We start from the raw sequence: 14,153 nt of genomic DNA, 5'->3' as shown, positions 1-14,153 counted from the left end.
TATGCCTAAATATTTCTTCCTCTTTTGTTTATGAGGCCATGAACTTGGAAACTTTGTAGTCTCTTCTTTCACATTTGGCCAAGAATTTGACTTTTTTTGTTTTTGTTGCAGCACCATACTTAACAATAGTCAGCAGTAAACTAATGTACTGAAAAATAATAGAGCAGCCGGGCCCTGAAAGCAAGCAGTTATGAGGTCCTTGACCTTGCCCCTTCAGTAGAGGTTCTTAATATTAGTGTTATTTTAGGGTTGTCAGATTTAGTAAATAAAAATACAAGGCATCTAATTAAATTTGAATTTCAGATAAATAGTGAATAATTTTTTAGTATAAGACTGTCCCAAATATTGCATGGGACAAACTTATACTAAAAAATTATTTGTCATTTATCTGAAAGTCAGATTTCACCAGTGTCCTGAATTCTGTTTGGCACCTCTAGTTATTTTCATTTATTGTATATTAGGTGCCAGCCATTCTGAGATGAATAAGGAGTCCTTGAGTGCTTCAAAATCTAATTGGGGGAGACAAAAAGAAGGGATGTGAGGAAGAGAGTACCGGAAAGGAAACTGCAGTAATCAAGATGTTTGCTGCTGGAGGTCTGAACCGGCAGTGGGGATGGAGAGATCGTTATAGTTCTTTGTTAATGCTGAGCGAAGTCATCCTTTGAGTGGCACTGGCAGGCAAAAAAACTCAGAAGGAGCTGATGAGAAAGGAGAGATGAGAAAATGAGAGTAGTAAAAATGTTAAAAAGAAATGGGAGTAGGGAAGATGAGAGGAAAAAGAGAGAAATAAAGAAGTCAGGTCCATCCACGGTCTTCAGGGGTTGGGGTGGAAGTGGTGTATCAGAAGGAACCCTGGGAACTCTGTGTTTCATGGTAATTTGTTACCTTGAAAAACTTGCAAGCTCTTTGCACCACAGGTTCCTTATTTCTAAGATGAAGGGGCTGGATGAGATAGTTTCTAACCTGATCTGATTCTAAAAGCTTGTTAGTGGAGGTTTTCTATCTTTGAAGAGGGGTTGTCCAGGTTTTGACATCCTTTCCTCCCATCCCTTCAGCCTTGCTTTGTCCTTATAGCCACTTTTTGGAGGCCAGGCCAGTGACTTCAAGCCTCCTTTTTTTTCCTTTCTTTCTTTTTTTTAATAGAGAGATGGGGGTCTTGCTATGTCACCAGGGCTGGTCTTAAACTCCTGGCCTCAAGTGATCCTCCTGCCTCAGCCTCCCGGGCATGAGCCACTGCTCCCAGCCCCTTCAAGCCTTTAGTTTGATCCTAACATCCAATGTGTATTCTAATATCTTTGGAGTGAAAAGGAATTAGACTACCTCAGAGGCATTTATTTCTTAAACTTTTTTTACTTTGCACTGACACCAGTGTAGTTTAAAATACAATATTTGAAAAATAAATTTATCTAATATACTTTAAAATTTCCTTTTGTTCATTTTTGATAGTCCACTTTTGAATGAATAAAATAGGAGGCGTAGGGCTAGAACCTCATATATTTTAATATAATAGAGACCGTTTGTGACTTTGGAAATACCTGAATGCATTTTAATCTAGCCGCATAGGCTCTTCACAAAACTGTTGCGTGGTAGGGAGTGATGTTGGTGGTTACTCATGGCTGTGATACATTTGCATAAGCATGCAACTGCCATTACCTATTTAATAATCCATTTAACCGTAAACTATAAATTAAAAGTGACTGCCAGTGATAAAGGAAGATTTAATGGAAGCAAATTTACTATTTAGGACCTTGGTTTTTAACCATTTTTAGATCTTGGACGTCTTTTGAAAATCTGATGAAGGCAACTGGCCTTTTCCCAAATTGGACTAACATACAAACTGTTGCAGATAAATCAGGGGATTTAGAGACACGCCTCCCCCCTTCCTCCCCCACGCCCCAATGGAAGCCCATCCGTGGATGACCTGATTTTCAATTTATGATTTTGGAGCTCAACTGTACAGTTAAACTGGTTCATTCATTTAATTCTTAAATCATTCATTCATGAGCCAAGCTCTCTGGTATTGTGGGAGGCTGTGATTTTTTTTTTTTTTTTTCTTTCTGATGAGCCTTTGGCACTCCTGGAGGCTATGATTCTTAACTCTCGCTTGACAGCAGTAGTCTTATATAAACAAGTTCAAGACCCATTTTCATCTTGCAGTGGAAGGTGTAACTCACGTAGTGTATATCTTTAACGTATGCTTTAGGACTGTGTTTATCATCCATAGTCCTCTTGCTTTAATACAGCTTTTAATTTCTATTTAGTTAACCATTTACATTCTTATGCTTATAATCACACAATTTTCAATTGCCTTTCCATCCAAATCTTTATTTATAAATTTTTTTTTTGGTGCTCCCATATAGCCATCATCTTTAATGCTGCACAATAGTCCACTGAGTTGATAAACCTCTCTGATGCCGGACATAAAGGTTATTTCCAGTTTTACATTTTTTGGAGAATGTTGCAAGTGACAGCTTTAAGTAGCTTTTTCACTCTTGTCTTGGATTAGTTTCTCAGGGCAGATTCTCAAGGATGGGAGTAATGGCTCATTTATAACATTTTTATTAAGTACCTAGTATATTCCAGGCTGGGTCAGAGGTTTGACCATTTCCATGACACTTGATATGCTTTGCCGTTCTTTCCCATTGTGGTAGAGAACTACTTAACCAATCCAGTCAACTCTGAATTGTCCAACCCAGCAGACATGTGCTTTCTCATTCCTCATTTGGTGAATGTTTAGAAGTAAACTAAATAAAGCATGACAGGAAGATAAATCTGAAGAAATGACAGTGTGTAGCTAAATGAAATGTATATACTTCTAGAACTACCTGCCTTTTGGATTATTTACCCAACTTGGCCTTCTTTTGCTGTGTTAACTGAGAGATGAAATTTTGACCAAGTCAGAAGATTAGAACACAATACAGGGATAAACATCCTTAGAAATAACTTACATTTATTCAAGTCACCTAGAAAATGTTGAAATTTGTTTAAAGCAAAACCACAATACCCAGCTTTATTAATATATCCAAACTTCTATTTTGTGAATATTTATTAAATGCTTAGTATATGCTGGAAGACAAATGTGTTGTATATTCCTGATTAGTTATTAGTAGAGAGAGACAAATACCTAAACAGATAGTTGCTACAGCGTGTGGTGGACCTGTAAGAGAGTTTATATGCCCAGGAGTACAAAGGAAGAGAAGTTTCTGTTTCTTTACCCAGATTTTTTACTATAGAGAAGCCCCCTTTTTCCCCCTTTCATGGTTTACTTTCATGTCTTGGGAGAGGAAAAACACTTGTTAAAGAGTGCAGTACATATAAATGACTTCGTTGAGATGAAGACTCAGTTTTTGAAGTACATGTATAGTTTAATGAAGATGCAAGGTTGAGTAATTAACCTTTGCCCTGTCAATTACATTATAGCTGGCTGGTTGAAGGGAAGTCGTAGGTTGATAGTTATCTGAAAAGTCACTGATTTCTTCATAATTTCTAGTAATCACTGGAAGGGACAAAAATAAAATAATAGAACTGTGTGTGCTGTCATTAGCCATAGCAAAAGCATATTCTCATATGATCATTTTTTTCTGTCATCTAGGCTAATGAATAAGAAAGTTGGTCTACCTTTTCTTCTAGAAAGAACACTGGGGATCCTGACAGCCTGGGTCCAGTTATAACTCTGCTGGTTACTAATTGTAACCTTAGAGCTTAACAACACCCATGCTTCTATTTCCTCAATGGTAAATCAGGAATCATAATAGTGTACACTTCATAGGACCGCCAAGTCCAATAGATACTGCTCTGTGCTCATCTTAGTCAACCTCTGAACAGCATTTGCTGCCCTTGACCTCTTCCTTAAAACACTATTCTCTCTTAGCTTCTGAGACCCCAAACTCTAGTTCTTTTCTATTATCCCCTGCTTCTTTTCATTTGCTCCTCTTGGCTCTTCTTCTTCTACCCAATTTCTAAATATTGGGTACCCAAGGACCCTTTCTGTCTTTTTTTTTTTTGAGATGGAGCCTGGCTCTGTTGCCCAGGCTGGAGTGTGGTGGTGAGATCTTGGCTCACTGCAAGCTCCGCCTCCCGGATTCACACCATTCTCCTGCCTCAGCCTCTGAGTAGCTGGGACTACGGGCGCCTGCCACCACGCCCGGCTAATTTTTTGTATTTTTAGTAGAGACGGGGTTTCACTGTGTTAGCCAGGATGGTCTCGATCTCCTAACCTCGTGATCCGCCTACCTCAGCCTCTCAAAGTGCTGGGATTGCAGGCGTGAACCACCGCGTCTGGCCAACTCTTTCTTTTCTTTTTGTTTACTCCTTTCCAAGGTGATCCCATTGGTCCGGTGGCTTTAAGTATTATCGATATGCTGCTGAGTCTTATATGTCTCTGGTTCTGACCTGCCCAGCTCAGAGGTCCAACTTCATATCTCTAATTGCCTCCTAGATACTGCTCCTTTAATACGTCTCTAACTAGATCCCTGGATCTCTCCGCTAAAATAAGCAAGCAAAGAAATAAACTTTTCCCTTTTCTCCATCTTCGGTTAATGGCCTCAGATCTATGTCTTGTCCTTAATTCTTTCTTTCACATCATATATCCAAGCCAGCAGCAAAACACTACCTTTTTGAATCAATCTATTTCCGTCTGTCTTCCCTACCATCCTTGCCAAGCCAGCGTCATCCCTTGTCACATTCACAGCCTTCTAACTTGTCCTCTTCCTGCCTATTCTATACATAGCTGTTGGAGTGATTTTTTTTTTAAGCAAAAATCAGATCATGCCACTTCTCTGTTTTAAGATCCACTAATGGCCTCTCATTGCACTAAAATAAAATTGCATCTCCTTCCCGTAGCTTACCCATCTGAGCTCAGTTTCCATAGCTAGGAAATGGGGATAATTGTGGCTTTAACTAGAATATAATAAGTTCCATGAGGGCATGGATTTTTATCTGCTTTGTTCACTACTGTTTTCCTAGTGCCTAGAACAGTGTGTACAAGCAATAGGCACTTAATAAGTATTTACTGGATGAATAAACACATTCAGATTATATGGGTACCCCAAAGCCTTTCTTCATTCCTCTTTCAGAGCAGCATATTATATAGCTCAGTATTTTCTGCATTGCATAGGAAGGCCAGCAAAGGCTTCTGATGCAATATCTCCTTTCTTTTTCTCTTCTCACTTTTTACGCATGTTCTCCTGTCCCTCCCTGTCTTATTCTTCAGATCTGAGGATATGTTTGGATCATTAGGAGAAAGATGAGTGGGTGAGTGGGGCAAGAAACAGAAACCGGAAAGGAATCCTGAGACTAGTACCAACAACATTTAAAACATAAACATTTTACTATAGAAATCTTGTAATAGGCCAGGTGTGGTGGCTCACGCCTATAATCCCTGCACTTTGGGAGGCTGAAGTGGGCGGGTCACTTGAGGTCAGGAGTTTGAGACTAGCCTGACCAACATGGTGAAACCTCGTTTCTACTTAAAAATACAAAAATTAGCTGGGTGTGGTGGCATGCGCCTGTAATCCCAGCTGCTTGGGAGGCTGAAGCAGGAGAGTCACTTGAACCTGGGAGGCAGAAGGTTGCAGTGAGCCAAGATTGCGTCACTGTACTCCAGCGTGGGTGACAGAGTGAGACTCCGTATCAAAAAAACAAAAGGAAATATTGTAACATACAGAAGTAATATAGTATAATGAATCCTTATCTCTTCGTCACCCAGTTTCAACAGTTATCAACTCATGGCCATGTTTTGAACAACCATTGTTTAATTTGGATCTTGCCTGTGGTTAAGGAATGCCTAGTTTATAGAGGTTTATATCACAAATAGAATTTTACTCTGGGTATCATTACTATTTTGTAAACCAACTTGTTGAGGACAGATAAGGAATATTTTTAAGGTTATTAGAAAAGCTTGAAATTTCACCGTTATTTCAACCATAAGTTTGCAAATAGTGAATAAGCCTGATAAGGGAAGCACATGAAGCCCATTAGCAGTTATTTATTTCTTATGTCAGTTGGTTAATCAGAAACATGCTTGACTGGTAAGTAACCAAGAGCAGGCTTTGATGGGAGGTATAAAATCATGGGGACCTAGGGTGGAAAGGGTTAAATAAGGACAATTAATAGTGTTCAAGAGAGTAGGATGGTGCTGCTTTGCTACTTTCCAGCTTGCCTGGAGGTGGTCCCCACCTCAGAGCCTATAGAAAGAGGTCCTTATTCTAGTTTGGTGATGTTCCTTGTGCACTGTTATCTGGGTTCCCCTCAGGTTGGCTCCAAGGACCTTGTGTAAAACTGAGCAGAAGGTGCTTCCCGTTAACTCTGCTGCTTGTTTATTTTTAGGTATCTTGCAATATATTCAGAACTCTCCCTCCTAGTGACAGCAATGAATTTGATCCAGAAGAAGATGAACCTACCCTTGAGGCATCGTGGCCACACTTACAGGTACTTTGAAATACCATTTGTTATAAAAGAAAACCCCATTAACTCATTAGCTGATTAGCATGGGAATTCCTTGAAGGCCTTTATTCACCAAGAAATCAAATTAGAGTACACTAATGGAAAGTTAGAGAATTTTTTTTATGTTTCTTACTCTTGATAATTAGGATGCCAAAAGAATAAAATGGTGTCAGTGTGATGCTTTAGTGTCCCCCCACCCCACGTTGCAGGTACAGCCAGCAGTTCTTATTCCTCTATTAGAGCTGCCGTCTAGAGCCTCAAACAAAGCACAGAATTGTTTTCACATTAGCATTAGTTGGATGTGATTAGCTCACAGAGTATATATCTCATTTTTAGCAGTATGTACTCTGGGAACTTTGTATGTCTGTCATCACATTAACTACAAATGTGTTTCTTTAGTTAGAAGGACAAAACCAAACTGTAATAGCTGTTTCGTTCACAGTACTGTAAGGAAGAGTAACAGCTGAGAGAAAGCTTGGGTAAAGGCCAATTCTGTTCTCTTGCACTGAGAAGGCCATGTTTTCCAATCACACTCATGTGCCAGGATGGATCAGGGGCATCACTGCGTCTCTGTTTCCAGCACTAGAGCCGTCTGTATCATATTAACTTGTATAATACATACTGGTAATTTGCCAGCTCGTTCCTTCCTTGTGCTGCCTTCTCTGAAGGCCAAAATTTCTTGAAAGAATAGAGCAAGGAAATTTGTACATGTTGAACCCCAAAGTCACCCTTCCATTGAGTCGGAATATCCTCAGGTTGCTCGACAAATAGCAAGGGGGAAGGGGTGGAAGAAAATGAATAATACCTTGTACATCTTCACCCCTAGGCAGAAGCTGCTGCATTTTCGTAGAAATGTATTCATGGTTCAGGTTGACTTTTTGAAGAGCAAACAAACTATGCATTAGAGAGAGAAAGCCTAGAGATATTCTAAGAGTTTTTTCTACCCTACTTCAGAATTTCTGACACAAATTTGCAAGTCTGTCTGTCCTGCTTTGACAACTCAAAGTTTCTGCAAGTACAAACGTGTGCTATTTCTCTTTGTTACATAGAGAGCTTTTGGGGGCTCTGTTTTCTCATTTCTTACTCAGGCATGTTATGCATATGTATTCCTGCCTCCAATGCTAAGATTGGGTAAATTAGTTAAAACACGGTAGTTGATTTACTATCTTAGATGTTTGATTTTTTTTTAAGGTTCCAGACATACTGTCTGCAATCTAAGAAACTTGTAAAACTATCTGTGCTTTTCATAGGTATATCCCAGATTGTGACACGATCCAAAAAAGAATTACTTTTTTGAATGGGTGAATTGTCATGTCTTACTCTTAATGTTTGGTGCCAGTTCATTGAATTACAGTTTAGTCTGGAAGAAAGTTAACAACAACAAAAAGACGATCTCCTCAGTAGTCTCACATCTTATGGTGGAAAAGACAAGGAAAGAGATGTCTTCAAAGCCTCAGCATGATGTCTTCTCTGTATTCCAAAGAAGACACTGTGGACCACTCTTGCCATTTGCAAGAGCTTTTTGAATATTCTAAATCATGATAACCATAGACATAAATTTCTCCTAAAGTACAATAAAGTTTTACTCATCATTACAGTTAATCCTTCCCGTACTTAATGACTCTGTAAAATATAGGACCAAATTAATTTCTGAAACTCTTAAATTCTGCCACAAAAAACCACTCTAGCTTACACTGTCATTACTGCAGGAATATTAACCATTAGTTCATCTGAAACCCTGAAACCAAAGAAACAATGAAGAATGGTAATGAGACCTGTGCCCTTTTGGAAACGGTATTATAATATGGGCTGGTTTCATGTGTGTTGACATCCTGTCCAAGGTTATTATCCTTTGGTCCTTTCTTTAGCTCAAGGGGAAATATGACCTAATGCTGGATCAGGTGAAGGAAACTTTTAAAATTCGTAAATCAACCTTCATTCATAGTAAAGGTTAGGTCACTAGGCACACTGTTGCCTTCACCATCTGTTGCTTTTGGACCAAGGCTTCTGACTTGGTCTCAAGAATCCTGTGTTTCCTTTGTATATTCCTATAGCACAAATTAGTCACCTTTCCATTTTCAGTGTTAGGTGGTTTTAGCACTAATGAGGGCACTCATTGAATGTATAAGAAGTCTCTTTTTCTTTTCCTGATAGGTCATTCATGTCATAGTCACCTATCATGAAGTTTAACATTTTAATTTTTAGTTGATCCAACCATCTATTTTTCTGACCAAAACACAGCATAGTTTTAGACCTTTTCACTTTTTATTAACTTCATAATTAGCAGTACGCTTCCTTTTCTGGAACACATTTTGCAAGGAAGAAACTATAAATACCTGATGGGAGGAGGTCAAAACAACAAAATGACATTGAGATGTGGTTGTTGAGTGGTTGGCTGTGCTCCAGCTAATTGACTGCTCCTGCGTACCTTTTTGATTTAAATTTGTGGCCTACACAAAATTACTGATTGGCCGGGTGTAGTGGCCCATGCCTGTAATCCTAACAATTTGGAAGGCCAAGGCGGGTGGATCACTTGAAGCCAGGAGTTTGAGAGCAGCCTGGCCAACCTTGTCTCTATGAAAAATACAAAAATTAGACAGGCGTGGCACCACACACCTGTAATCCCAGCTACTTGGGAGGCTGAGGCACAAGAATTGCTTGAACCTGGGAGGTGGAGGCTGCAGTGAGCCAAGATTGCGCCACTGCACTCCAGCCTGGGCAACAGAGCAAGACCATCTCACCAAAAAAAAAAAAAAAAAGTAAAAAAATTACTGATTATAACAAATTGTGGATCTTTTGGGATCTTTAAAAATAGACAAAAGAATAATTTTTAGTTCAAATATGTCAAAGGGGTCTACTCTGTATGTTATTCAACCTTTTCAATTATCCAAAATAGTATCTTGTTTATGTATTTTCTGAAATTAGGTGTGTCTTCAGTAGAATACAATTTTATAGGACTTTCATTTAAAATTAAGAATTTGTTTTTAGTGCTTTCCGTTTGAGACTGACAAACAGGAATGCCAGTCTTTTTACTAAAGTTCCTTGGAGAATTCATTTATGTAACCTTGAAAAGTAATTTATCCTCCCCAGCCCCCAGTCTTTCTCTTTAGAAGCTTAAGGGAGATTTTTGATTTTGACGTAAAATCTTTCTCTTAAGTGCAGAGAACACTTATGTTTATTAATAAATATGTCTCAAGTGTTTCCACCAAACATTTTAGACCATAACTGCTTTCAAGTGACCAGAGATGAGAGAGCACTTTGCCGGTCTTGCTGGAAAGCCTTGCCAGTCCACAGGCCAGCTTAGAAGATGAGAATCTCCCCGCTTTGTGGCAACCAAAAGAGGGCTAAAACCCACTTGATGGGGGTCATTTGAATAAGGCTGACATTCTGTTTGTAAAACTGAGAGTTGACAGATGAGTATATTAGAAAAGGAACAATTCTCTGAGGTCTTAGGACTTGGGCATTATTTTGACTAGCAAAATAACATGTGAAACTTGGCAACGTCCGGATCATTAGGAAAGAAATTTTTCTGAATTCAGAGAGTTCCAAGGAGAAAAACATAGTTTTATAAGAAAGTAAAATGCTAATGTGAATCCCTAATTTAAGTCTTAAATTAGAGTCTGATGTGACAAGAAACATTTAAATCAATGGTATCTGTGGACCCTTAGAGGGGCTCTGAGACCTGATTTTCAGTGTCCTGCAAGGTCAAAACTACCTTTATAACAGTGCTGTATATATGATTTGTCCTTTCACTGTGTTGACGTTTGTACTATTCATTGCAAAAGTGATGGTGGTTAAAATTGCTGGTACCTTAATGAGAATGAAGGCACTTGTGCCAAACTGGTCGAGTATTCTTCACTGCTATGTACTTGTAATTAAAAATGTAAAAAAGCCGATTTCACTTGAGAACATCTTTGAAGAAACAGTGAAAATTAATAATTTTATTAAATTTTGACCCTCAAGCACACATTTAAAAATATTCTACATGACACAATGGGAAGTATGCATAGTAACATCCACTGCATACTGAAATATAATGGTTATCTTATGGAAAAGCATTTGTGTAATAGTTTTTGAGCTGTAACCCAAACTAGCCTTTTTTTTTTTTTTCTTCCCTCCTCATGAAACATCATTTTTACTTGAAGGAATGACTAACAAACTATGATTATTCAGACTTGGGTATTTGGCGGATATTTTCTCTGAAACAAACAAGAAAACCATTTGACAATATTTGTACGACTGACAAAATTAGAGCATTAATGCAGAATTTAGAATTAGAATTTTAGAAAACTTGTATCTTGCATCTGTCACCTTGAGCTTGCAGCCTCCCAAAGCTTAAAGACTTTTTTAAAATAAAATTGAGATAATAAAGAATGTGATATTTTTAGATATTGTATAATAAAACATGTCAACATTTGAAAGAGCTGCATAACTCAGTGAACCAATATTTTCCAGTTGGCAAATGATGTCAGGAAACCATGCATGGATAAAGATCCATTCAAAGTGCAAGACAGATGATTGGATTTTAGTGTAACAAAGTATGAAAAGTTCATTGATATCATTTCAGATTCTATGTTGCAACTAATCTTTAAGAAATGACGGTTTGTTGAATTTAGTGTAGCATCAAAGAAGAATGTCCACAATTATGTGGGAGAAAAAGAAACTAGTAAAACACTCTCCCTTTTTTGATGGAGATCTCCCTGGATCTCCATCAGCCTTGATTTTCTTTGTATACTTAAACCAAAATGACATATCACAACAGATTGGATATAGAAGCAGATGAAAATCTGTCTTACATTAAGCCACATATTAAAGAGACTTATAAAACTATAAAACAATGGCTTTCTTCTCAATTCTTTTGGAAAGTAAAGGTTTTTTTTTCTTTTTTTTTCAGGAACATAATTATGTTAACATATAATGCACCTTGTTTTTAAATGAAACAGTAAAATTTTGAAGTTTTTTTCACTTTTTATTTCTAATTAGATATTATATATATCATATATATCTCTTATAAACAAAAGCTTTGGGGTTCTTGTTAATTTTTAAGTGTAAAGGAGTGAGACCAAAAAGTTAGCAAATGTTGTTTTAGGAATAGTGATGATGATACATTAGTCATTGTGCAGAGGGCTTTATGTGTGTATTTTCACATTTAATCTTAGAGACTATCCATCTCCATTATAAAATCAAGAGCCAAAGTTTCAGAGAAATTAACTTGCTCAGTGTTACACAGTTAGTAAGGGAAAGAGTTAGGCATTCAACCCAGTATTCATGACTTAAAAAGTTCTGGATTATGTATATATTTTTTAAAGAAACAGAGTCTTGTTCTCTTGCCCAGGCTTGACTCAAATTCCTGGGCTGAAGCAGTCCTCCCTCCTCAGCCTTCTGAGTAGCTGAGACTGCAGGCACAGGCAGTTGTACCAGTTAAAGGTTCTGGTTTTGATATACTGTTGCATACCTCATCAGGATGTGATGTAGCCTTTGACAGAGACTTATTATGCAAAGAGAATACGCAATGATTCCCCACTGTTTATCAGAACAATTATTTGAGGCTGACTTTTTGCAGATGGGTATATTGTGCCACACCACCTTATGATCCGGATGAGTAGAAATTGCCATAAACTTTCTGAAAAGAAATTTGTCAATGAGTATCAAAAATTCTGAATGTTGTGATCTAGCAATTCCACATTTAGAAATATTTCCTCATGACATAATTGAACAAGTACATACTGACGTATGTTATGTGATGCACGTTGTCGCAGAATGATGGAGAAATAATTCAGAAACTACTTAAATGTCTAAGCCTGGGAGGTTGGTTAAATTAATTATGAACAATGGAATTATTCATTATAAATTATAATGGACTACTTACAGCTACTAAGAATGATAGTTGAGATATTATTGATGTAAATTGTTCATAATACATTGTTTAAATGGTAAAAGTAGTCTGTAAAACTGTAAAAGTATATTTATATGGTACGTTAAATGAAGTATATACATAATATATTATTTAAATGGTAAAAGTAGTTTGCAAAACTCTAAGAATATATTTATAGTACATTAATATGTTGCAGAAGGAAATATATACATTGAAATGTAAACAGTGGTTGCCTCTGAATGGTAAGATTGTGGGAAATTTTTCTTTGCTTTGTTTGGTTGTATTTTCTAATTTAAAATTTTAAAAGTTGAAAGCATAACAGCAACTGTGAGCCACAAGAAAGGCTGGCCTGGTTTGTTGATTGATATTAAAATCAATTTTCTAAGCCCTGTCACTTTTAGTGTTACAGGCTTTTGGTGGTTTTAAATACTGTTCTCAGTGAATCATAATTTGAAATTAATTATAATCTGTTTGTTGCAGCTTGTATATGAATTTTTCATACGATTTTTGGAAAGCCAAGAATTCCAACCCAGCATTGCCAAAAAATATATAGATCAGAAATTTGTATTACAGGTAAGCAAAGTATTGTGGATGTGTGTATTTGTCATCCAGTTAACACTTTATCTCATTTTCTCTTCATGTTTGTTAAAAAAGTTTTGCAATGACAGTTATATCACCCACAAAAAATATATATATATAAACATAAGTTAGTTTATATATTATATAAACGTAAGTTAGTTTATATAATATATAAACGTAAGTTGGTTTATATAATATATAAACGTAAGTTGGTTTATATAATATATAAACGTAAGTTGGTTTATATAATATATAAACGTAAGTTGGTTTATATAATATATAAACGTAAGTTGGTTTATATAATATATAAACGTAAGTTGGTTTATATAATATATAAACGTAAGTTGGTTTATATAATATATAAACGTAAGTTGGTTTATATAATATAAACGTAAGTTGGTTTATATAATATATAAATGTAAGTTAGTTTATATAATATGTTTATATAATATATAATATATTATATTATATATTAAATAAATATAATATATTATATTATATATTAAATAAATAATATAATATATTATATAGTATATATATATGTTTATACATATACATATATATGTTTATATATTATATGTTTATATAATATATATAAACATAAGTTAGTTTATGTAATAGGCATTACTGCCTATTAAAAGTAATAGGTACATTTAAGTTTATTTATGGTAGAAATCAATTACATTTTAAATAGCCAGGAATGCTAATGCCTAAATCCCTACAGTTTTCTCTTAAAATTTAATTATAAAGGAATTTGATTTATATAACCTTGGTTTGTGTGAATCGTTATATAGCTTAAAAACTTATATTTGCATAAGGATTCTTAAAGAACTGTGGTGTAGATCTGTTAAAACTGAGTAGGCAAGCTCAGACTTCAAAGCATAAGTAACCTGTAATAAGTAATCAAAGTCAGGGTACTGATGAGATTTCACTGCTAGAAAATAGCATAGCTTAACGTTCTAAAATTTCCCTAAAGGGATTAACTCTCATCTCTCCATTTGGAACATCTCCGGGAACGCTTTTTTCCTGACTCCTCATTGTGCATGTTATAACAATGGATCTTCCTTTTTACCTGGAACTTGGGTGCTTTCATGGCACTGAAGTTTTAGGTAACACTTCCTTGCTCCTGTTGTTGATATATTCATCTCTAAAAATGGGTGCTTGAGCCAAACTGGTGTAGCTCTCTTCTAAGTGACATATGGGGCATCTAATGTAGGAAAGAATAAATGTTTATCTCCTAGTAAGCTGGTAAGAA

The 14,153-nt window shown here is 36.3% G+C and overlaps 1 protein-coding gene across 6 annotated transcripts in view; it reads left to right on the top strand.

Moving 5' to 3' along the window:
• PPP2R5E (protein phosphatase 2 regulatory subunit B'epsilon) overlaps positions 1–14,153 on the top strand; it is a 175,439-nt gene that overhangs the window by 119,723 nt on the left and 41,563 nt on the right. For all 6 annotated transcript variants that reach the window (XM_063715592.1, XM_024231677.3, XM_024231676.3 and 3 more), the window contains 2 exons: positions 6,328–6,429; positions 12,800–12,892. In XM_063715592.1, the coding sequence (XP_063571662.1) occupies positions 6,328–6,429; positions 12,800–12,892 (195 nt within the window). The remainder of the gene's footprint in view (positions 1–6,327; positions 6,430–12,799; positions 12,893–14,153) is intronic.

The sequence above is a fragment of the Pongo abelii genome, chromosome 15 (genome assembly GCF_028885655.2).
Source record: "Pongo abelii isolate AG06213 chromosome 15, NHGRI_mPonAbe1-v2.0_pri, whole genome shotgun sequence".
Taxonomy (NCBI): Eukaryota; Metazoa; Chordata; class Mammalia; order Primates; family Hominidae; genus Pongo; species Pongo abelii.
Note: the sequence above shows the minus strand (reverse complement) of the source record. Positions and strands in the feature narration are given on the sequence as shown.